We start from the raw sequence: 24003 nt of genomic DNA, 5'->3' as shown, positions 1-24003 counted from the left end.
ACGACAATAGGTCACCTAAAAATCTAATCTGCTGACCAAGTATGCTACCTACATGGTGATACTAGAATTACTAGTACATGTATATTGCATCATGGACATTTTAGGAGCTTGTAAAATTCTCAGTTGAATTAAGGCATCCCATACAGAAATAAAGTAAAATTCATACATAAAACTGTAGTGTTTTACATGGATGATATTCAATGAAAAATATCCAAGAACGAATTGATGTTTGTATCGATACCTAGTAAGCTTCTATACCTTTTCATTGAGACAAGTGTTTATTATCATGAGACTATCAAGAAAAATGATTGTAATAATCGCAAAAAGTGCAACTATATCGGCTCCTTGCAGGTTAATCCTTTTTATATTGAAAAACAAAGCTGAAAAGTCTTGGGAGCAAGTTCTCTGATAAAAATATTTTAGTTTAAAATGCATCTAATGCAGCATATATATATTTTTAGAGTACGCAAGGAATTATCAGATGCGGTTTCTTTTTGAGTTGGAAGTTGCTGTTCTGATATATCAATGTAATAGGAATATAAATATATAAACTTCAAACACCGCCATACACTGTATATCGTTGCACTTTAACATTTACTGCAGCTGGTTGCAATAATATGTAAATCACATTTTCTTAAAGTGCAGGGATCAGGAGAAGATATAGGGGTGATTTCAAAGTAACAATATATATATATTATTACTACAGTAACTTGATCCGAAGAGTCGGATCACGTCGCGTTGGCAGGCGCAGATCATCAGATCACACGAGACACGAAGCGTCGAGTTTGATCTGATGATCCGCGCCTGTCAACGAGACGTGATCCAACTCTTCGGATCAAGTTACTGTTGTAATGATAAATTTATTATATACCCCCTTGTGCATTTTAAATCCACATTTATAAGATAATAAATGTAATCCAAATTATCAAAAACACAGACATACCATGAAATTATGTTTTGTATACGGAGGTTCGTTTGTGACGCGGTCAATATTTTCCACAAATAATGTTGCGTTGTTGCATTGTGATGGCATCAGTTTCAGAGGATACTGATATGGAATCAGAAAACCACAGTGTGGTGATCCGGATCACACGCTTTGAAATCCACAGTATCAAAGAACGATACATTGATGGGTATAAAATAAAATATGAATATCGCCTTCGCACAAACTATATATGAAAAATGGAGATTTGATTTGATATGGAAAAATATACTATGATTGTTTTTTACTTTTACAGCTTATCACTTGATAATATTAGTAAATAACGACAAAATATTATCACGTTTCCCCTGCGATACAATTAAATGTACCTGTACGTCATGACATACTTTTTTATTGTGACGTCGAAGTACACCGAAGTACATTTATATACAGCAATGTAATTGTTCTCGGGAAGCCTTAGGTAAACTGAGTTTGGCAAATTTAAAAAGATGCAGGTATGTTAATAATTTTGTCAGTTGTAAATCTGGCTATTTAATCAATATCTCAAATATATATAAAAGCATCACGAAAATAAGAATACTGCAACAAAATAGAGGAAAACATTCTATAATTGTACTATAATTTAATCTAGAGAAAATGTATAGAATGATACACATAAAAAATTATTTGTTCTACTCAATAGTCGTAAAACTAGATTTTGAAGATTTCAACATTATGACAATAAATTAGATCATGAGCTGCTTTCTGATAGCACTGTACACCACAGTCCTTATGTACATGGAAAATATGACAAATGGAGTGAATGATGTGAATGGTTTTAAATTCTCTCTTTCAAAGTTTTGAGTCTCTGGACGAAGAAGGTCTCCAGAACCTCTGCGCACTGATAAAATGGTGTATCAGCAGGGTTATAGAGGCGACAATTGTCAAACACTTTTGTCACATCCTTCACAAAGTCACACAGACGCAGGTATTTCCTCTCCATCAGATTCTTCTCTACAGTCTGAAGATCTGCAACAGAAAAATTAACTCCATATACATGTGTATCACCAGAACTCCATGGTTTTTTTTCTTCTTCATGAAACAACAAATCCCACATGTTTGCAAACATAATAATGTCTGTGTCTGTTACAATGTTTGTGTCTGAGGATCTAGTGCTTGTACTTACCCATAGGATCTTTAATGACTGCATAATAATCAGGAACTTCACTGGGGTCAACCGGCTCCAAAAACGGCCATGCCATCTTATGTGACTGCAAAGTAATTATAGAGGTACTTTTAATTTCAATTTTCTAAACATCTAGCTCTTACAAAGGTTGACAATACTGATTGCAATTTATTTCATACGTGAGATACAGTTCCATCTTGGAATTCACAAATAACAATAATCCCAAGTTTGATATATATATACATAGATTTTTCCGTTCATGGAAGTTATTAAAAGGCTGTGCACCTGCATGGATTTCACAAGTCTGTGGACGTTTTCATAGTCCTTTTCCTGCAGAATTTTCTGGCTGATTGGATCGACCTCTTCTTTTTTCTCACAGTTCGGACAAATGTAGATGTCCATGTGGTTTGCTTCCACCTGGGACACACCCACACACCGACCATGGAACCAATCCTGACAGCGGTCACAGCCAATGTAAAACCTACAAACACAAATCGCACATTAACCAATCAAAATTCATGTGTTAACTAATCATAATTCATGTATGTACATAAATTTATACAAACCTATATACAGTACTAAAATCTGTATATAATTCTTCATGATATTTGCTGTTAAGACATACTCATATTATAGTGTTGGTACAAATTACATGTAGATTAGAAATTGTCATGCGTTATAGTGAACAGAGATCTCTATCCACCACACTCGAGCCCATGGTGCCCACCACACTCGAGCCTACTGGAAGCCAATGGTGCCCACCACATTTGAGCCCTTGGTGTCCACTTACTGAGTATCATCGTACGGTGTCCGACACAAACAGTATAACTCCTCCGTGGCTGTGTCTCGCTGCTTCTTACACTCCTCACACACATAAGAGTCTATTCTCTTTGCCATGTCCTCGGATATATTCACGCAGCTGCCATGGAACCAGTTGGAACATAAATCACACCCAATATAAAACCTTTAAAAAAGAAAGCAGATTTACACATGCGAGATAAACGGAAGGCTGTTGAAATCTTTATCATGCCCAAATCTTCAGCAAACAATAATGAAATCTGTGATTTAGATGAAGATAAAAAGATGACCGCCAAACTCTTCCCTTTTTTGGGCCCCCCTGCTGTGTATGACTAACTCTTGCCTTTCTTTACCCCCTGCTATGTATGGCACTTGCTTTTATTGCCCCTCCTATGTATAATAAACTTGTCCTTTTTCACTCCTGCTTTGTATAATAAACTTGTGCTTTTTTCGCCCCTGCTATGTATGATAAACTTGCACTTTTTTTGCCCCTGCTATAATAAACTCTCGCTTTTTTCACCCCATTATGTATGACACTTTTTTCGCCCCTACTATGTGTGATAAACTCTTGCTTTTTCCCCCCTTGCTATGTATAACTTTCTCCTTTTTTCGCCCCTGCTAAGTATGACAAACTTGCACTTTTTTCGCCCCCTGCTATGCATGGCAAACTCTCACATTTTTTTCACCCCTTCTGTATATGACAAACAGTGAACATTTTGTCCAGTGTGTATTTGTACAAGTGGCATCACATTCTCACAATAAAACATTTGGCAGGCAACACATTCCTATGAACACTATCGTTTTAATGCTGTAGAAGGTGTCACTTACTTGCTATCATCATAAGGCTGTTTGCATACACAGTATAGTCTGGACTTGGGGTTCAGTGACTTGTTGGAGCCAGTGGAGATGATCTTCTGCTTTTTGCGTTTAGATTTGGCGATCTGCTCGGCTGGGATAATTAGCTTCTTGTTACCACTGGCAATGTGCTGCTGGACGGTCAGCACTGCCTGGTTTGTTTGACGGGAGCCAGAGTCGACCCTCTTGGAAGGTTGACCTTGACGCTTTTTCAATTGCTCGGCCACCTCAAACTGAAATATGAAGTTGTTTTGCTATAGACTGGTGGATGAATCACTTTAGAAGTCTGCTTTTATGCCAAGAGATTGATTCACAGCCATTTTAGCATAGCATTTTACAGAAAACTAAAACTGCAGTTTTTCCATGCATCATAGATTAAGAATTACAAAATACAAATGAAAGTGATCATAAAATGTCATTCAAAAACTCTGCTTGCATGGATTTTCTTTTGAGCATGAGTGTAAATGAATACAAAAAATGTAACGGCTGCATGTGCGACAACTTTTGATCATGCATGTTGCATAATGTGTGCTGTAACTAACATTTGCAGTTACAATTTTCTGCTAAATTTTCAAGTGTTGTGCCATAAATAAACACCGCACATGCAGCCCAAATGTACATGCAATATTCAAATGAAATAAAACACACGAAGACATCACAAGAACAATGGAGGCTACAGCATCTAAACCAAATAAATTGAAACCCAAAAATATAAACATGCTCTGATGAGGAGCCTGATATCCAGTAGAGTTTGCACCTGGATCTCTTGCTGCAGATTTTTCTCCATTAATGAACGTTTCTTAAGAATTTCCCTCTTGAGAGCCTCCTTGTGTTTGTACAAAGTGCCGTGAAGTTTGGCTACCATTAATCGCTTCTGCTTCTCCTCTTCCAGCTCCAATTTTTTCACTTTACGGACTTCCTCTTTCTCTTTCTTCTCGATCTTCTCCACTATGGATTTCAGCACAGCCCCGCAAACCGCTCTCCTGAAAAATACATTTAAATTAACATCAACAATAAGTAAGTCTCCATTAAATGCAAATAACGTAAACGTAGATTCTTTTAATTTCATGTTTCTCCTTGATAGAAGTCAGTCTAAATAAAGTAAATGGACATTGTCTTTTTCATGCTACTTTGTTGTATATTATTCTCAAACATTGATATTAAATCAAAGTACCCAATCATTTTAAGATAACAAGTAAATGATTACCTCATTCTCTCTTCTCTCTGTTCCTGTGTCATCTGTTTACCAGCTGGGTCAGTCTGTTGTACAGGTGGAGCTGCAGTCACCACAGGCTGGGGCCTCTCCACCACGGGCTGTGGAGTAGGTATGGGGCTTGCTGAGGGATTCTGCATCATACGCTGCATTGCCAACAACTTGGCCTGAATTTCTGGGGTCTGATTCTGCATCAAGGCTTGGCGAACAACTGCAAGGAAGAAATTTTAACTGTATCTAGTATTTCAAGTCAGTCATTTTAAATCAGTCAGGGGTGAAAATCTCCAGAAACAATTACCTTGTTGCACAACCTGTGGTGTGACGGCATACTTAGTGGATAGCGCAGGAGCAGAGGGAGCCACTGTGGTACGTGGAGTAGATACGATGGACTGGGGAGGACTCTTCTGAAGCACCACCTGCTGCTGTGTCTGGACAAGAGTTGACACCAGACGAGGTGCAGTGGTTGTCATGGCTACAGCAGTGGATACTTTGACAGGTAACAACACAGTGGAGGGTGGAGATATACTAATGGAGGACGTCGTCTGCTTTGGAAGTGTAGGCACAGATGATACCAAAATGGGTCGAGTAACAGTGGCCACTTTGAGGGGTGAGAGAAGTGTGGCTGCCACATTGGACCCAGGCAATGCAGCAGAAGTGTTAGACAAGCTGGCTACCAGTTTTGGTGTCTCTGTAGCTTGCACAGTGGTGGTGGCTGGCCGAACAACTGTAGCAGTTCCATCAACAGATCCAACATTTCCGAGGGTGGCCAGACTCTGAGCCAGAAGTTGTTTGGTCTGGATGGTAGAGTTCCCAATCTGCAGAGTGCCTCCTGAGGAGAGTGCCTGGGAGGGGACGATGATGCGAGTGGGGGTGGAGCCAGTCAGGGCTGACAACCCTGTACCGGTATTGACTAACATGGAGGAGGTAGGGCGGATTGCCAGCTGTCCCCGGGGAGGGACTAGAGTGGAGGCCAGACTAGTTTGTGGAGAGGAGGTAACACTGGGACTGGCCACTTGTGTGGTGGTGCCAGACTGGGGCAAGGTTAAAAGCTGAAGACGGCCATCGGGGAGTCTAATAATCTGCTGGCCTGTAAAGAGAAATTGCAATAAAGGGAAATTCTAATCAAGTTGTTTTATGTTGAATTAGGACAACAGTCATCTTAAGGTAGCTCACTACACTAAAGCCTATACTCTGTATGACACCATGTCACAAGATGGCGATTTAAATGTTTTGTGAAATAATTCGTATCGATCGATTTGTTTGTCTATCGTTGTAGCTCAGTGGTTAAAGCATGGGGTGGTGAACTGCAGATCTCGAGTTCAAATCCTCCAGAGTCTTTTATTCAAATGTGTAAATATTTATTTTTTTAAAATCATTTTTTTATCCAATTTTGTATATTTTTTGCCTTTTTGGCAAATATACTTATTGTATATCATCATATCTTTTATAATTAAATCAATTTGTACTGATTTGATAAAGTATTTCTAGGCATAGTGAGCCACCTTAAGTTATTTTAAACTCCTTGAAGACCAAGGAAGCTACATACCCTGCAGCAGACCTCTGACTTGTAGTTGACCCGAGGGGCCTTGAATTATCTGAAGGTTCTGAGTTCCAGGTGAAGTTGTTGGACGAATTTGTACTGAAAGGACATGAAAATTGCATTAGGTTTACAATTAGTTTACTAATAATTTTACCTCCAATGTTACACTCGATTTACAGTGCAATAAATGACTTTATATACACAGGTTTTATACAGGCTTACATTTAGGAACTGATGTGGAGGGGGTTTGTACTGATGATGGAACAATGACTCTGGTGGGGGTTGTTTGCAATGACTGATTTCCTAGAATATTCACTGCAAACAGAAAATTAAAAAAAAAAAATTAAAAACAAGAGGTACTGTGAGCAATGCTCACTAAGAATACCCCCCCGTTTACCCCAATCTCCCAAAGGGTGTTGGTAATAGGTATAAACTACCTCTTTTCTGAGTGTAAAAAACAAATGGCATGACAAACCGAACCATATTGCTACTTCGATGTCCAGTGCGCGTGACCTTTGACCTTTTGACCCCAAAATCAATAGGGAACATCTTCATTTCATGGGTAGTCCATATGTATGATATGGTGACTGTAGGTGGAAAGGATAACGCTTTAGAGCCCGGAAACCATATTGCTACTTCGATGTCCAGTGTGCTTGACCTTTGACCTTTTGACCCCAAAATCGATAGGGAACATCTTCATCCCATGGGTAGTCCATATATATGATATGGTGACGGTAGGTGGAAAGGATAATGCTTTAGAGCCCGGAAACCATTGCGTCTACAGAGTGGCGGACGGACAGACAGACAGACGGACAACCCGATTCCAGTATACCCCCCCACAACTTGTTGCGGGGGGTATAATAAATTCTGGATAAATATCATATTCTCATAATGGCTGTCACAATTTCTTTCAAAAAAACAAATGGATAAATAAATACCATATTTTGCCGAATATAATATGCATTGGTATTTAATACTCACACATCTGAAAATTGAGGGAAAATTGCATTGTATAATACAGAGCAATTGATATTCTTGACTTTATTCTTCGCAGTTACTTTCTCAAAAATTCTTTGAAAATATTAAAGAAAGCAGATCTTTTTTTTATACATAGTGCTAATCTTCACTGAATATCTTCTGGAAAATAATGTTAATTTCAGCAAAGCACGAGATTTTGTAGAATAACAAACTTGATACTCTGTTTGTTTAAACTTCGCTGATGTTATAAAAATAAAATCAAAATAACGAACAAGCATTCAATGTGTTGTAATCAACACACCACCAAAGCTGCGAAAAATGATGTACAAAGGTCTTATATATCGACCCTCTCGGTAATTGTAAAAATGATAATATTCAGGTGCCATAAATAATTGGTGCTCCATCTGCGAAAACAATGCTTTGGAGGTAGTATTCAAACATACAGTAACCATTTGAAATTTCGCTATATTAAGATGGATAAAATAAGTCTGACAGTCATTTACTGCAAAAGAAAAGTTAAAAATAATCAAATATTCCTAGACCCATGGAAAATGTGCAGCATGCAGAAAGCTTACAACAGCTACCCTAAGGGGGTGTCTGACAAAATCAAGTGACAAAGCACATGTACACAACAAAGTGCTGGTCACAATCACTGTCTCGAATATCGTGGCACTTTTGCATGATGATGAATAAAGATCAAATGAATTTTAATTGGCAGTTTCATAATAATTTGATTAGTTACCGGTTGTAAGCATAAATTTTCTAAAATTTTACGAGCCTGAAGTAATTTTCAGATCGATTTTCGCTTTCAAATAAGTAAACAATGCGAAAAAATGTACAGTATCTATACATAGGCTATATACATGTATTGGGTATGAATGAATTTGCTGTCGAATTTCACCTCAAAGAAAACCGAGTCAAAAACCTACAGTGTACATGATATGCATCCCATTCTCCCCCCCAAAAAAAATCTGGAAAAAAAGCGTGTATTACATTCGGCAAAATATGGTACACTGTATTGGCATGATTTTAACTTTCATTGCCTAGCCAGTTAGGTCAATGGCTTCACCTGTGGGGTTGTCAATCTGTAGTTTTTTGAGTTCAAATACCACAGGGGTTTGAATTTTTTTCCAGATGACTTCCTACTTTAACTACATTTTTTCATTAAATATAATAAAATTTTCAAGTTTTCAAAATACTATTGTACACTTCCTCCATTTTACATCAAAAAGTTTTTACAGTTGTTACACCCTCTTAAAAGATTGAAATAATATCAAAACCAGACAATATACAGGTACATGTACATTATATTACATTATAGGTATTCCTATCATACAGCCAGGAAAACTGGCAGACTGACCTTTTGTGGGTGTGAGTTGTGGTTTTGAGATGGGAACAATCAGCCGGGTTACTGCTGATGGTTGTGCTGTAGTTACTACAATAGATCCTGGTTTTGGAGCCAGTGTTACACCCGATGTGGACTGTAAACCGGTCCTCATGGGCAGCTGAACCTTGACCACTGGTCTTATTGGAGCATCTCCGTTAGTTGTTACTACTCCTGAAGAAAATGGAAATGGAATCCAAAATCTTTGACAGCTTTATCTTCATGTGTTAACATTTTCATGGTTGGAAAGATAAATAACATTTGTGGAATTTTGATTTCATGGTGTAATTAGAGGATATTCCATGTTTTGTTGTTGGATATAGAATTTATTTCAAGAGTGATACAGAACTTTTTTTTTATATTTTCATGAGTGCGAAGCACGACTGAAAATACAAACAAAAAAAATCCTTTCTCATGAAACTTTGGGGACTTGGACACTAACTTGTTACTACAGACACTGACCTGTTACTACAGACACTGACCTGTTACTACTGACACTGACCTGTCACTGTGGATAAAGTCTTTGGCTGTACGGTTTTTAAAATGCTGGTGGACCCTGATAGCAGACTGCTACCCAGTGTTTTGATGACGGTCCCTCCCGCTGCACTGTTAAGGGTGGCCGATATAATGGAGGGGGCCGATGTCGAGACGGGGATGATCTTCCCCTGGGCCTCCAGGAGGCGTTTCTGTTGTAGGGCCAACCTCTGCTGTTTCAGCTGTTGTTCTAGTTGAGCCTTTAGCTGCACTGCATTGACCGATGTCACCTGCTGGACTGGGGTTGTTTCCGGGCCATTGGACTTCTCCTGGATAGCAGCTCTCTGTCTTGCTAACCTGAAATTCAGCATTACAAGGATAAGACCGTGATTTTAAAGGGCAACTGAATTTTTTCTATCTTACAAGTAAAATATAAATATTATTGGAACATAATGATTAAGGAATGAGCAAGATATTTTACAAATTTGATTCATAAACTTGTGTATTAATGTTAAATCTGTTCTCAAAGTTTTAGATCAGGTGATCATTTAGTTCTTAGTGACCTACTTTTCTCCAAACTGTTTGATTTCCCAGAGTTCCAGTTCCTCTTCGGGTGTCCACTGTTCTGTGACGCTGGGCTCTGTCTGTTTGGGAGAATCTGCTCTCTTCCGCTCTCTTAATCCACTCCTCTGGGGGGTATACTTCTCTACATACATCAATAAAACATACACATGTAGACTTCTCTGACGGTGGATCAGGCCCAAACATGGCAACAAGCTTTGATTCTTATAATTGCATAAATCTAGAACTTTAGGACTGTACTTTCTACTAACCTACCTAAAACTAAATTTCCTGAAATTATATCTTAAAAAATATTTTTAAAAAGAGCACACATGTACAGTACTTCATACCTTTTGGTTGAGTGGGCACCCCAAGAGGCACAACAATCTTCCTGACCAAAAATTCTGATCGCAGATTGTGAGGACCAACGTCCCTTCTTTTCAGCAGTTCCTTGGTAGTGATTTCCGTCTCTGTAGAGATAGTGTTGGTACCACCAGCTGGGGGTTTCACTGAAAGATCATCCCAGCGAAGACATGCCCACAAAATCCTCAACTGCACAGCCACAGCTCCGTACGATTTACAGGTCTGTGTCCTGTACCGCCAGGTAGTTTTAAACAATGGCCTTGGACAAGGATAAATCCAGTTCACATTGTTCATTTTACAGTTGTAGTTAAAGGCCTTTGTTTCACATTTGCCTCCTTTACGAGACAGTTTCTTCAGTTCATGCTTTTCAAGCGCAAACAATGTTTTTCTTCCACTTGGGGCCCAAAATTTGTGACACGATGGCAATGTGGCTTTCTTTTTAGCTGGTAACCTTTGACCCATTTTAGCAAACTTGACCAGTTTAATTGGTTCTTTGGTTGTCCTGAGTGGTGGCATTTTACTCCGGAGTTCCTCCACACTCATCTTGTCAATGGCCTGCCGAAGTGCTAGCTGAGCTTGAGTCATCTGATTTGCCTTAGTTCCTGTCTTCTGAGCCAACATTTGTGCCACGGCACTACTACATGTATTGCCAGACATCACTTTGGCAGTGGTGTTGGATGTACTACTTACTGGTTTTAGGATAAGTGACTTAACCCCGGGCACCACCTTGTGCTCAGCGTCTGCAGTGCCAGTTTTCTGCTCCTCCTGCTTGACATCTTCCTTCTCCTCTTTGACCTGGCTGGTTTTTTGAGGAGAGGGTTTTCCATCTCCCTCCACATCTACATCTTCCTCCTCCTCCTCTCCGTCCTCCATCTCAGTGTCGGACATGTTTTCCTGCTGTGTGTTCCCAGCCAGATTCAACATGGCCTCATCCTGGGACTGTTTTTGCATGCACAGACTGGAATAGCAGGAGCCCTCCCCACTTCTACACAAATAGGAATAGCAGGTGTGTGAGGGAAGTTCAGGGGTCTCCTCTGCAGTGCCTGTATCAGTAGATGGTTTACTATTCTCTGTTTTAGCTACCTCTAATTTTACAAAGGGCACATCTGGTTCCAATTTGATTTGAGATTTCAATTTCCAATTAATCTGCTGTTGCAGAGCTTGCCTCTGCTTAATTTCGATTTCCTCTTGCTTTACACGTTTTGAAAACAAGGAATCTAGTTTTGCATAGGGTTTGGTGACTTTTGGATAGTAGGTTCGTTGACTCAGTGCTCTTGACACATCAATCAGATCAACGTCTGCTTTTAATATTAAACCACCTGCTGCAGAAGAGTCATTTGTAAGTCTGCTTGTTTTCACAACAGCACCTGTCTTTGTGGATTTAACTGGGCTTGAAGTTTCGACATCAATAGTGACCCCCTGCTCATTCTCCGTCTTTGCTGTACCCTGAGACATGTCACTTTGGTTCTCTGTTTTGATTTGAGGAGCATCTCCACACTCCTGTCCTTCCCCCTTAATTTCCACCTTGTCCACTTCCATTTCGGTATCTCCACCGCCCTTCTCCTGTTTGATTTCTACAGGTTTCTGCTCGACCTCCATTTTCTCCTCCTGAGGGTCTTCAGCTCCCGACTTCTCCTCGGTAACCTCCATCCTATTCTCCTCCTTCACTTTCTTTACTGCCTTTTCTTCCTTGCTATCATCCTGGTTCTCTTCCTGTTTCTCCTCTGCCTTGCGTTTGCGAGCCTGTAATTTACGAGCCACGTTTCTCAGACCTACGCTGTCCTGGGGTGTGAAGTTACTTTGTCGTGATTTGGACACCCACAGCCAGCCCTGACCACCAGTCACTCTATATTCCTCACCCTTTTGTTTCCAAACCTACAACACAAAAGATATATATATCACTTTTTTGAAAAATACAGACAGAAATCAAACCCTTAATACAGTAGATATACTTTATTTATTTGCAAGGATATTATTTTTGAGAAGTTTTGAGAGATTGCACCTCTTGAAATTTGTTCTTACAAACCTTTTTGTTGTTATGTTAAAATATCTATGACTTGCAAGAATTTCACCTTGGTTTCAAGAAAAATATACAACATGTACCTGTAAAAAATCCAGATCTACATTATCATAAGCAACAAACCTGGTGTTTGAGACCAAGGGTGTACTTAATCCAGATCAAAGGGCCTCTGCTTTCTTCCTCCTCCTCCTTTCTCTTTTTTATTTCTTTTTCTCTTTTCTTCATTTCCTCTCTATCTAATGAGGTTATTTTCATAAGTTTGGAGTGACCTAGAAAGAACAAGTATATGAAGATAAATCATCATGCATATGCTTGTGCAGAGTCAGTCAATGCTTTTTACCTGAAGAAACAGACACCAGTGACTTTAAATTCAGTTAATTTGTATGTATGCAACAAAACCGTTATCTAACTAATCTGACATGGTGGTAATACACGACCAAACTTTCTGTGAATTAAATAAATCTGGAATTTTTAAAGTTCAGTAAATTATTCGCAACTTTGCATATCAAATGCATTTGCAAAATTTTATTTCTTAGAAATAAATCTACAAATTAGGGCTGTTCCAGTAAAACATACATGGGAAGGGGGAAAGGCACTTGAAAATTAGGATGACCACCCATAGAAGTGATTTTGGTAGACTTCTATCCACTTCTAGAGACAAATAATGAAGCTTTATAGGAAGCAAATTGATTTATTCGAAAAATAAAATTCAAAATATTCCTAAATCAGACTTTTCCCCCATCACACAGCACAAAATACTTTTTAATCTTGATATCAACCTTATTTCAGTATTGAATACATGCAATTCCCTTTAAGCATGATTTACAGAACGCCAAGTTTGCCTCTGTCAATCGTGTTTTCTTCTGATTATTTTCTTACGGATTACCTTGGTATATGGTTTGGTAAAATAATCACCCATAGAAGCAATTTTCATGCAAAAGCCACCCACCATAGAATCAATATCTTACCAGTGTGAACCACCCATAGATTTTTAAAAAATTGCCTTCCCCTGGTACCCCATATGTTTTAATGAAAGAGCCATTAGTAAATTTTGTTTGTGTGGATTTTTTTTTAATGTCTACTTGAAAATTACTCATTTAAAAAAAGAGGGTCCACTTGTAATTAGCAGGTGTTAATTAATATGAAAACACGCGAGACATCCAGGTAAGCTATTAAGCATGTGATCTAAAAGAGAAAATAAAAACAATAGAGAAAATGATATTATTATCAAACTTAAATACAAAGATACCACATTCAAAATAATTATTCTAATAGATCATATTTTTTGATTTACCCTGCTTTTGATTTCAGCACTGAAATGGATTCACAAAATTCAGGAACACAAAATTAAATCTACATTATATCATGTCTATAGTAGTTTGCTACAAATTTATATGAATGAATTGATGTAAAAATTTCTAGAGTTATGGTAGATGCCTTACATTGTATTCCGAATGTGAAAAAAACGCCAATGTTTAACGGTTATCCTACTGTAAATATCTGCACAATTCACACCACATAAAAATTTTCATTTGCAGAACACGTGACACCAACCTAAAGCTTCTGTCCACACCGGATTAAACAGAACAGGTTTCATACAGGCCTCCAGTATCGACAGAGCTAATCCAAAGTCCGCCGGAGACCGACACAGCTGTACAGCATTGCTCCAGTTTTGTCGGTGCAGCGGCCAGTGAGGGTGGAGAAACGCGCTGGGAATGTTATTTTCTAGCTGGGTGATGGTCATTATCAGGGTGTTGATGACCAGGTTCTTCCTTCCCACCACCGCACCGTTCCACTTGAACTCACTCAGCTGAGTCAGACTGAACTTATGGGAGAGATACCGCCGTTTGTCTCGCTCCTCATTATGTTGATGCTTATTCAGGGCCAGAGTGTTGCTGGAGTACTGATTCTGATATGTCTTGAAATTGTTCTCCATACCTAAAAACATTCACTTCAAACTAAAAAATCACCCCATAATTGATCAATTACAGAACTGAATATTACTGTATAAATGATAAATTTTATCCTAGTTTAACTTTCGTCCATTTTGCCTTTATCAATATTGGGCAAATTTAAAACTAGATGAATATAAATTTAATCATCACATTAAAGTAGCAAAAACAATTATTTTAGACCAATTCATATTAGGGCAAAATTCTTTTTAGTGCACCCGAGTGGACATGGGGCAAAAAATTTCCCTATACAGTAAAATGCAAGAGTCTCAATCTGAATAAATTAAATGACCTAAATTTTCTTTGTAACTTATTCACCCATTGTTAAAAAGAAAATGCATATACATGTATAAATACTTGAAGACAAATCATCCTACCAAGTTTGAAGTACACGGACTGCTGCGTCATTAAGGCACTTTTGCTGCGAGTGACTCGCGTGATGTCCCCATCTTTGTTTATAACGAGAACATCATCAGAAGATCTGGTTTTGATGGAGGCTGTGGTCGATGTGACAGAATCTGTGAATTGTTTGGGAGTCAGGGAACCCGTTTTGGATCGGGTCACTATCCTCCTGGCATCTATAAACAGGAAATAAAATGTACCCCTTAGCTGCAAGTAACCTAAGTATTAAAGAATGATTTGAACTGTATTACTGCCCATATACACATACCAGAGGAAGACACTACAGTTGTGTTTTCTGTGGAATTCTGGGTAACTATGGTATCAATGCCCTCCGAACTCTGAGTGGTTGTGATGGGTTGTTTACTAACAGCCAAAGTCACACGATTTCCATCACGGTTTACGATCAACACAGTCCTTGTCTGTGGGGATTTCTGAGGATTCTCATCGGTCACCTTAAGTATGGTAGGTTTGACATTCGGACACACAGACTGCACATTCATGATTGTAGATTTCACACCATCAGAAGTTTTGTCCACTTTCTTAATCTCAAAAGATTTGAGTTCAGAATTTGGATCTTGTCCATTCTTTTCTAATAAGACAACATCATCATTCTGTTCAATTGTTTGATCACCTGAGTTGGTTTCCATGTCTTCCTCCGAGTTTGAAATCTTTGTGCTGGTGACGGTTTTCACTGTTGTTGTGGTCACTGTCTCTACCATCTGATGGACAGAAGTCTCGGTCATCCCGGCCTCGGTCATCACAGTTTGTGATGACGTTACTTCACTTGTGGCGGCTTTGACCTCCTTCTCCTCCAACATAACGTGTTCCTCCACCTGACACCAGAAACAGCATCAAGATAAAGAAATCTCTCAACATTAATCAACGTTGGTTACTACACTGTATATGTGTACAGCTAAAACAAGACAATTTGGTGCAATCATGAGTTAACCGCATGTTTCTCTCAGAAAGTTTTTGTATTCAACAGTACATATACTTTAACACTGGCTCTTCAGTGGGATTTTCAACGCCAAGTTTAACAGTGGCACCATAAATCATTTTATACATGTATATGTGTCTGTGACAGTTGGTGAATTTTGGATTTCCACGTCAATCAAAATTTGTGCTTATGTATCACAAATTATAGAACATACCATATTGATTACAAAATTGCTGTTAATCATCTCAGTAACCATGGTAACTCTAAGAATTAACGTACCACAGAAGGATCAGTGGCAGACTGTTCAGAGTTTTCATTAATGTCTCCATTCATCTCTGGCACCTCAAGGTCGATGGTTTCCTTTCGGATCCTTTCTTCCTCTTTCAGTCGCGCCTCCTCTTCTTCTTTGGCTTTTCGTTCCTCTTCTGCTTTTGCCTTCTTCATAGCCCTGTCTGCCCGGGCCTTCAGCAGTTGACCTACATACAATGTATTACATCAACTAAAACTTTAAGACAATAGTGATACTGCAACAACAAATTCACTTTCACTGCAAGTACAAAGCAGATCATTTTTCTTTATCAATGCATGGCTTATAACATTTTTTTTGATATAAGTATTGAACAATTAACCAATAATTAGGTGAAAAAAGAAAATTACTTCAAACTTGAAGACAAACCTGTCTCAATCTCTATTGCAGATTTTCTGTTGCCTTTGTGGCTGTTGGTTAATTCCTCAGTGATAGACATGTGTTTCAGGATGTCCTCCTTGAATTCTTGTAGAGTTATGACTAGATCTTTCTCATAATTATTCTTGTCTAACACTTCAAGCAGTTCTTCAAACTGGATCTGAGTACTGTAGTACCACACTTCATTTTCACTCTCCCTGTGATGAAACAAGAAATGTGTGATTTTGTTTATTTATTATACAAGGATATTAATATCAAAGACAATTTTCATCCAAATAATAACTGTAATTAACTTCTATAAGTATATTATTTCTGCTATAACAATAAAGTAAAACACAGCTGAAGCGGACACATACTTACGTCTTGGTATTATAGCAAAATTCATTATATTCATTTATTTTATCTACATCATCACAAGCAATAATTCAATACCAGTGTGCCTGTTATAATCTTGTATTTCTGTATATTGGGATTATTGTATATTGTGATTATTGCCAGTTCCATTACAAGCAGTATTCCATTACTAGTATTTTTTTTTTAGCAACCATGTTTTACTGTAAGCTGGAACTTACACCACAATTCTCCTGCACAAGAACCAGTATTTCCTTCGGTGTCGGTCAAAGCCAATCGGTTCTTGTCTACAAAGTAATCCACTTTTTTCTGCTTCTGATGCACAATCTGTTACCCCTTTAACCTGTAAAGTACAAAAATGTAAACTTGCCTACAGAAGTGTCTCTTTAAATTTGAGCAGATCAAGATGTGTAGGGGCAGCGAGAAATATCTTGAAAATACGTTTAAAAGTTTCATAAGTGAATTGCTGGCAATTGAAACTTACTATTGCCTCATTGTGCTCAAAAGATATATACATGAACTGGCAATGGGAAATCAGAATATTTTCATGATCAGTTATCAAAAATGATTGAAAGACCACAATCAATTAAGTCATAATCAAATACTCATTTTTTAAAATAAAAATTAATGAAGCATTGTTCTTTATGAAATAAAAATATATAATTGTATGCTGTATGTGTTATGACCTGCTTTAACATTCCACATATGACATGTCTTTTACTAACATATACATGCCTATTTAGTTTGTTTTAAGGTGGTTCACCACACTCTGAAAGTTTCTCAAATCAGTACGGATTGATTTAATCATAAAAGATATGATGATAATATAATAAGTATATATGCCAAAAAGGCAGAAAATATGCAAATTTGGATAAAAACATGATTTTCAAAAAAATTATTCTCAACACATATGAACAAAAGACTGGCAGATTTGAACTTGAGATCTGCGGTTCACCAGCCCAATGCTTTAATCACTGAGCTACGATGTTAGAAAAACAAATCGATCGATACAAATAATTTCACAAAACATTTAAATCGCGATCTTGTGAGGTAGTGTCATAAAGAGTATTTAAACTTTAGTGTAGTGAGCTACCTTAAACAACTAAAACTGTAGTCTTCGACGTTAACCGGTGGCCCGATGCCCGAGGCCAGTAAAATTGGGATCAGGTTTCTAAAAATATTTAACCCAGGAGTCCAGTGGGCCTGTAAATGTTTTATTGTATGTGTTGTATATATTACAAATAAAGCGTGAGATTGACTCAGACTTTCGCATTGAAAAATGATCAACCATGTTACCTTTTCTGAAATATAGGGAGCACGGACACTGGAAGTTAATGTAAATATAATATAGTAACTGTATGTGCATGTATAAAAAATAATGCACATACTATATATTTACATTAACTTCCAGCGCCCGTGTAGGGAGGGGGCTCGTCCGTGAAATTCAAAACTTCACAAGTGTATTTCACAATGACAACCATCAAATCCAAATTTTAAAAAAAACTGGTCGTACAAGGAGAAAAGAGAACGAAAATCCCTGCCTGCCCCATTGGACCGAGGGTGGGCCTTTGCTAAGATTTAATTCTGGAGAAAACAAAATGTTTTGTACGTGGTGTTTACAAAACAAAGTAAAACAAGAGCTGCTGATGTCATCTGCGAGATTAATATGTTGAAAAATAAAATAAAATATTTAAGCCTTTTAATGTCAGTTGTGTCTTTTCCTACAGTAGAACATACATGTATCTATAGTGTAGAATCAGCATGCAACACCTTGCAAATGACAAGAGGTCAAATTAGAAAAAAATGTTTTGGGCCATGTGAAGACTGAAACTGAGCTCTATATAGTAAATTTGTTCTTTCAGAATTCCACATGACAAATATTTAACTGAACACGATTGATTGAATTGCTAACACAATAGATGATCAGAATCAGAGGGACATCCTTACCTTGTGTGCCTTGCAGATTGTACACACCCAGTCCTCTTCTGGGACTTCTTCCATTGGAGGTTCTACACAGGCAAGATGATAAACTGCAGAACATGTTTCACAACACAGCAAATCACCCAGCCTACAAGAAAGATGGAAAACAGATGTCAGTGGTATTAGTATTCTGACAACTACACATCAGTACAGTGTGGATTAAAACAATGGACTTTGTTCCATGTATCACTCATAAATAAATGGTAATCAATCCATGAACTCAAAAAACTTGTAAACTCACTTGTGACAAGCTCTACAGTGGTCATCATACTGGATATTGCCTTCATTCATAATTTCTTCCCTCACACTATTTGTTGAGAGAAATAAGTCTGTTAACACTTTCAACACTTTTAATCTCTCTTGAAATGAAACAAATGGAAATTCTGTACTTTTCTCCAAAACCTGCAGAGCGTCTTCGTTTTCTGGCAAGCGATCACTGTCCAAATAACCTCGAACCAACTCTGCCCATGTCATGGAGTCAATAAAATACAGAAACACATTAATGCTGTCTTTGAGATCAGTAGGTCCAAATGTGGTATTATTGCCATCTTCCTCCCGTAACAGAGATCTCAATAATGTTATATGAGTTTCTGTTAGTAAATTAGATACTTCGTCACTTAAAAGAGCTGCACAAAAATCTTCAAAAGTGAATGGTGATAGTCTTAATATGACTCTGAAATGTCGAATGACTTCATAAACACCTAGGCACGTCATTAAAGATTCCGAGGGTATAAGCAAGTCATTTGAACTAGTTGGTAAATCTAATTGAGGTATATCTTTGTCATCTAATAACTCTGGTGTTCTTGGTCTACGAAAAAAGAATAATTTCCTCTTTCCTGTGGAACTGTGTGTACTGTAGCTGTCATCACTGTATTCGGAGTCTGACTCGTCGTACACACTGTCAGAATCATCCTCAAGAGGCTCAATATCCTCTGTAACATCGCTGCTTCTCTCCTCCGGATCAATGCTGGACCTGGAAGCTTCGTCCTCGTCGAACAGGTTGTTGAGAAAATGTCTACCTTTTTGCGCCGCTTCTCTTGATCTTCCCCTACCTCTAGTCGGTGTTCCAGGTATACTAACTGGTGTGCTAGATCTAGAGTTTGGATCACTTGATGCATCGCTTCGTACCTGATAGGCTTTCGGTTTTCTTAAAAAATTGGTTCTGTTTGTCGATAACGGGGTTTTTGGAGGCCGGCCCCTTGCTCGCCTTCCTCTGCCCGACATTTTGATCCAGTTCTTTGATATCAAAGACCCCACAAAACACTTCTTACGCTGGTTTCATGTCTGTGTTATGAATGGACATGGTGTACGGTATATTTGAATCCATGTTGAAAAATTTTGGGTAGCCGCCATTTTCACAAATTTGGTCACGTGACACGCGCAATGGCCGAAGTAAATAAATTGGTGTCTGTGTTCTTTCGCTTTAAGTAACATCTGGTGTCATTTGTGGTTCTGTTGATCTACATTCGCTCTAACTTGGGCAATAGTAGCATAGTTTTACAAAAACTGTGGGATTTAGATATATTTTCTTTGTTCTAGCGGAACAAGCGCTTCCCTTTGCGCTAGATGCAAGGTAAGCTCACATTGGGCGATACATATTTTGGAAAATGCCAATATATCAGACTGTCCGATTTACCCTGCATTAAAATTGTTTTTAATTAATAAAATTGTAATTTTTAGATGGTAGTAGGTATGTAAATGAGATTGAAATTTGCCGTGACACAGTTATTTTGATGAATAGAAGTGTTTGTCTCAAAACAAATTGACCAATCAAATTATTTGTTTCAACGCTCGTAAGAAACACTTGTTTCACCTTAAGGGACGATTTCAAAAATAGTTTTTTTTAAAACCAAACCCTCCTCCCTCTAAAAAAAATCGCCCAGTGGTAGCTTGCACTAATATATTTAGAAACATGTGTGGTGCCATCTACATTATGAACATCAAATTATTACAAGAGATATATTTGAGACTACGTACAAACGCTTTAAAAGCACATTCGGTCTTAGAAAAATCTGCTTTTATTAAATTTCAAATTTGTAAATTCATAATAATTTCTCAAATGAAAATTTAAGATAATACGCCGAAAATCTCAGATGTCTCGAAAATTCAATTTATTTTCTCAAAATTCACCATATCATATTTAAATCTTTAATTTGTATGGTAACTTTAAAATTCAATTTACCATTAAAATTTGGCCTAGAAGCATATTAAATTAACTTTGAATTCAATTGTTTGTTTTGGAAATCATAAAAAAATCAAGGTAGCATCCTGAAATTTACCATTCTGGAAATTCAAGATATATGATGTGTCTTCAAAAGTCTACCTACTTTAAAATTAAAAGTACCAATATTGAACTGCAAATTCAGCGTTTGGTTTACGTCTACGTTTGACGTATACCGCAGATTTAGGTGTATTAAAACTAATATAGACAACGTGACGAATATAGCAGACATATTTGTTATATTTAGGTCTAAAGTCGCAGTAGTTAGTATGTAACATTCCTGGGTATGTGAATTTCATGGTTGGGGGCTGAGGGGTGGAGTCAAAACTAAAAAAAAACAACCCATGATGCAATCTAGCTAGTCATAACCAGCAAGCATGTCTTCTAACATTGTGAAATTCAGGGACCCTGGGTCAGGGATTCCTTCTGGAACTCCAAAACATCATTTATCATGAGTTCTGTCCAAGATAAAATGCCAGACGATGGGTTAAATAAAAAAAGAACTTAAGAGGGATATTAAAATCCTGTATTATATTAGACACATCATAACAAAAGTACGTACCATCTATCCATCTGTATTTAGTAAACTAGAAGTGATAAAAGAATCAGATAGGTTACATGAGGAATGTGTTTTTGTTCCATCTGACAAAGCTTGTAACAACATTGTCTTTGTTTATAAAGCTCATTATTACAACTGTATTTAGAACGAATTTGGCATTAATTGCACATTTGGTAATCGTACTTATATTCCACCTGCCCTTTCAAAAGATGAAATTCTTCTTCAAACTCGTACTTCAGTTTTGAACACATTTAGTATCCCAGTCAATGGGATGGATGAATATGAATTACCGTACCTATACCGTACCTATACTGGATTCCTAAACTTCACAAAAACCCTTACAAACAAAGATGCATTGCTGGATCCAGTAATTGTTCTACCAAGCCCCAATGTTTGCTCCTCGGGAAAATATTAACAGCTTCAAACGTAATCGTAATGTGCCACAACATGTGTCAGAAGTAAATGAAATGTGGAATCTAAGGAATTCTTTAAAAATTTTGACATCATACACGGTTGCTTCTTCAAGAAAAATGGAAAAGGAATTATTCGTATCTAGTGATCAGTCATCTTAAACATTACTTTGTTAAACACCATCTGATCACAAGTGCTCTGAAGTTGAAATAAAAAAAAATATGCTGTAGTTCCTCATTGACAATATCTTCATAGTCTTTGGTGATCTGGTCTTCCAACAATCTGTTGGAATTCCCATGGATACGAATTCTGCTCCTTTGTCAGCTGACCTGTTTTTGTACGCCCGCCATTATGTTATGGCGCTGTCCGTGCGTCTGGCTGGCTGGCTGGCTGGCTGGCTGGTCGTCCGTCCGTCCCGGGTCATGTTTTTCGGACTTTTTTCCGTAACAGATGCATGTGCAACTTTGAAATTTGGTCACAATATCTCCCTCAAGAATTGTAAGAGTGAGTTTGCATTTCAGCTGGATCGGTCCATCCTTGACCTACTTTAGGGCTATAAGTAGGTCAAACAGTTTTCCGGACTTTTTTTTTTGGTTTGTTACAGATACAGCTATTGCCCTGAAATTTACACATAAGCTTCCTTTCAGAGGAATACGAGTTCAGTTTGCATTTCAGCTGGATTGGTCCTTCTGTCCGTGACCTACATTAGGACTAAAAGTAGGTCAAATAGTTTTCCGGGCTGTTTTTGATTATGGATACAGATATTGCCCTGCTATTTAGTCATAGGCTCCCTCGGAGGAATACAAGTTTAGTTTGCATTTCAGCTGGATTGGTCCATCCTTGACCTACTTTTGGGCTAATAATAGTTCAAATAGTTTTCCGGGCTTTTTTCCATTACGGATACAGATATTGCCCTGATATATTGTCAAAGGTTTCTTCTCTGAGGAATACAAGTTCAGTTTGCATTACAGCTGGATTAGTCCATCCTTTACCTACTTTTTTGAAAAAAAATAGGTCAAACAGTTTTCCGGGCTTTTTTTCATTACGGATACAGATATTGCCCTGATATTTAATGAAAGGCTTCCTCTCAGAGGCATACAAGTTCAGTTTGCATTTCAGCAGGATTGGTCTATCCTTGACCTACATTTGGACTAAAAATAGGTCAGACAGTTTTCTGAGCTTTTTTTTCGTTACGGATACAGATATTGCCCTGATATTTAGTCAAAGACTTTCTCTCGGAGGAAGACAAGTGCAGTTAACATTTCAGCTGGATTGGCGCACTACGACCTACATTGCTTTAGGGGTGGAAGTAGGTCAAACAGTTTTCCAGATTTTTTGGGGTATGGTCACAGGTATTACTCTGAAATTTAGTCACAACCTCCCTTTCAGAGAAAAAACACAACCAGTTCACATTTCAACTTAATTGGTGCACCATGACCTACTTTAGGGCTAAAAGTAGATCAAATGGTTTCCTGGACTTTTTATCATAAATAGATATTACACCAACATTTTGTCGCAACCTCAATCTCGGTGAAAATTTTATACATAATCAGTTCACATGTCAGATGGATTGTTGCACCATGACCCACTTTAAGGCTTTTCTATTCAAAATGTGTGTTGTATTAATTCAGAGTGCACAATATGCTTCCAGGTTGAATTTCACTGTCCGACGGGCGTATATTGTACCATTTGCGGTACTCTTGTTATATTCTTATGAAGCAAAGTTTATTCAAAAGTTTCTACATGAGAGAAAAAAATCTCTTACTGTGGCCTTCAGCTCGACCTTTAGATATATCGACGACGTTTTATTTATTAACAATAATTATTTTACCTGCTTCTTAAATATTTCATTGAAAATAAATATTAACGGCAAACTAACAACTCAACTCTATGACAAACGGGATGCTTTCAGCTTCTCCATCGTCAACGTCCCATATTATAAGCAATATTCCGTTAGATCACCTGCATATTGTGTTTATATCTTTCAACTGATTCGATACGCAAGAGCTTGTTCTGCGTATAATCACTGTTCAAATCGAGGCAGTCTACTGACAAACAAGTTGATGTTTCAGGGGTTTCAACAGTCTCGTTTAAAAGTTGGAATTTCGCAAATTCTGTGGTCATTATAATGATCTTCTTTGACAAGACAACATATCTTTGGGTCAAATGCTGTCTGACATGTTTTATGCCGATTGTTAGGCTGTTCTTGGC

At 37.8% G+C, this 24003-nt stretch overlaps 1 protein-coding gene across 3 annotated transcripts; it reads right to left on the bottom strand.

Moving 5' to 3' along the window:
• Window positions 1-1548: 1548 nt before the first annotated feature.
• LOC125669939 (nucleosome-remodeling factor subunit BPTF-like) lies at window positions 1549-23741 on the bottom strand. 3 transcript variants are annotated; one of them, XM_056162181.1, is made up of 23 exons: window positions 18843-23741; window positions 18569-18689; window positions 16843-16964; window positions 16262-16467; window positions 15865-16061; window positions 14917-15481; window positions 14624-14824; window positions 13849-14232; window positions 12418-12563; window positions 10262-12149; window positions 9918-10056; window positions 9379-9707; window positions 8853-9050; window positions 6737-6829; window positions 6521-6613; window positions 5273-6061; window positions 4969-5185; window positions 4519-4744; window positions 3735-3994; window positions 2899-3072; window positions 2394-2589; window positions 2109-2193; window positions 1549-1951 (listed from the first exon to the last, which is right to left on the bottom strand). In XM_056162181.1, exons 1-23 carry the CDS (start codon window positions 19823-19825, stop codon window positions 1761-1763), a joined length of 7803 nt encoding a protein of 2600 aa, XP_056018156.1. In that variant the 5' UTR covers window positions 19826-23741; the 3' UTR covers window positions 1549-1760. The 3 variants fall into 3 exon arrangements, with proteins under 3 accessions (XP_056018156.1, XP_056018158.1, XP_056018157.1); XM_056162183.1 differs by having other exon boundaries at window positions 4624-4744; XM_056162182.1 differs by lacking the exon at window positions 6737-6829.
• Window positions 23742-24003: the final 262 nt, after the last annotated feature.

The sequence above is a fragment of the Ostrea edulis genome, chromosome 4 (genome assembly GCF_947568905.1).
Source record: "Ostrea edulis chromosome 4, xbOstEdul1.1, whole genome shotgun sequence".
NCBI lineage: Eukaryota > Metazoa > Mollusca > Bivalvia > Ostreida > Ostreidae > Ostrea > Ostrea edulis.
The sequence above is the reverse complement of the archived record's forward strand: the minus strand, read 5'-3'. Positions and strand labels throughout refer to the sequence as shown.

What these genes read in the sequence shown, in the direction of transcription:
- LOC125669939 (XM_056162181.1), bottom strand. Translation starts at nt 19,825, where the DNA reads ATGTCGGGCAGAGGAAGGCGAGCAAGGGGCCGGCCTCCAAAAACCCCG. An exon ending in CTGCCACTGATCCTTCTGTG is followed by an intron (nt 15,482 to 15,864) that starts GTACGTTAATTC and finishes TTCTGGTGTCAG; the next exon opens with GTGGAGGAACACGTTATGTT. An exon ending in AACTGTAGTGTCTTCCTCTG is followed by an intron (nt 14,825 to 14,916) that starts GTATGTGTATAT and finishes TCCTGTTTATAG; the next exon opens with ATGCCAGGAGGATAGTGACC.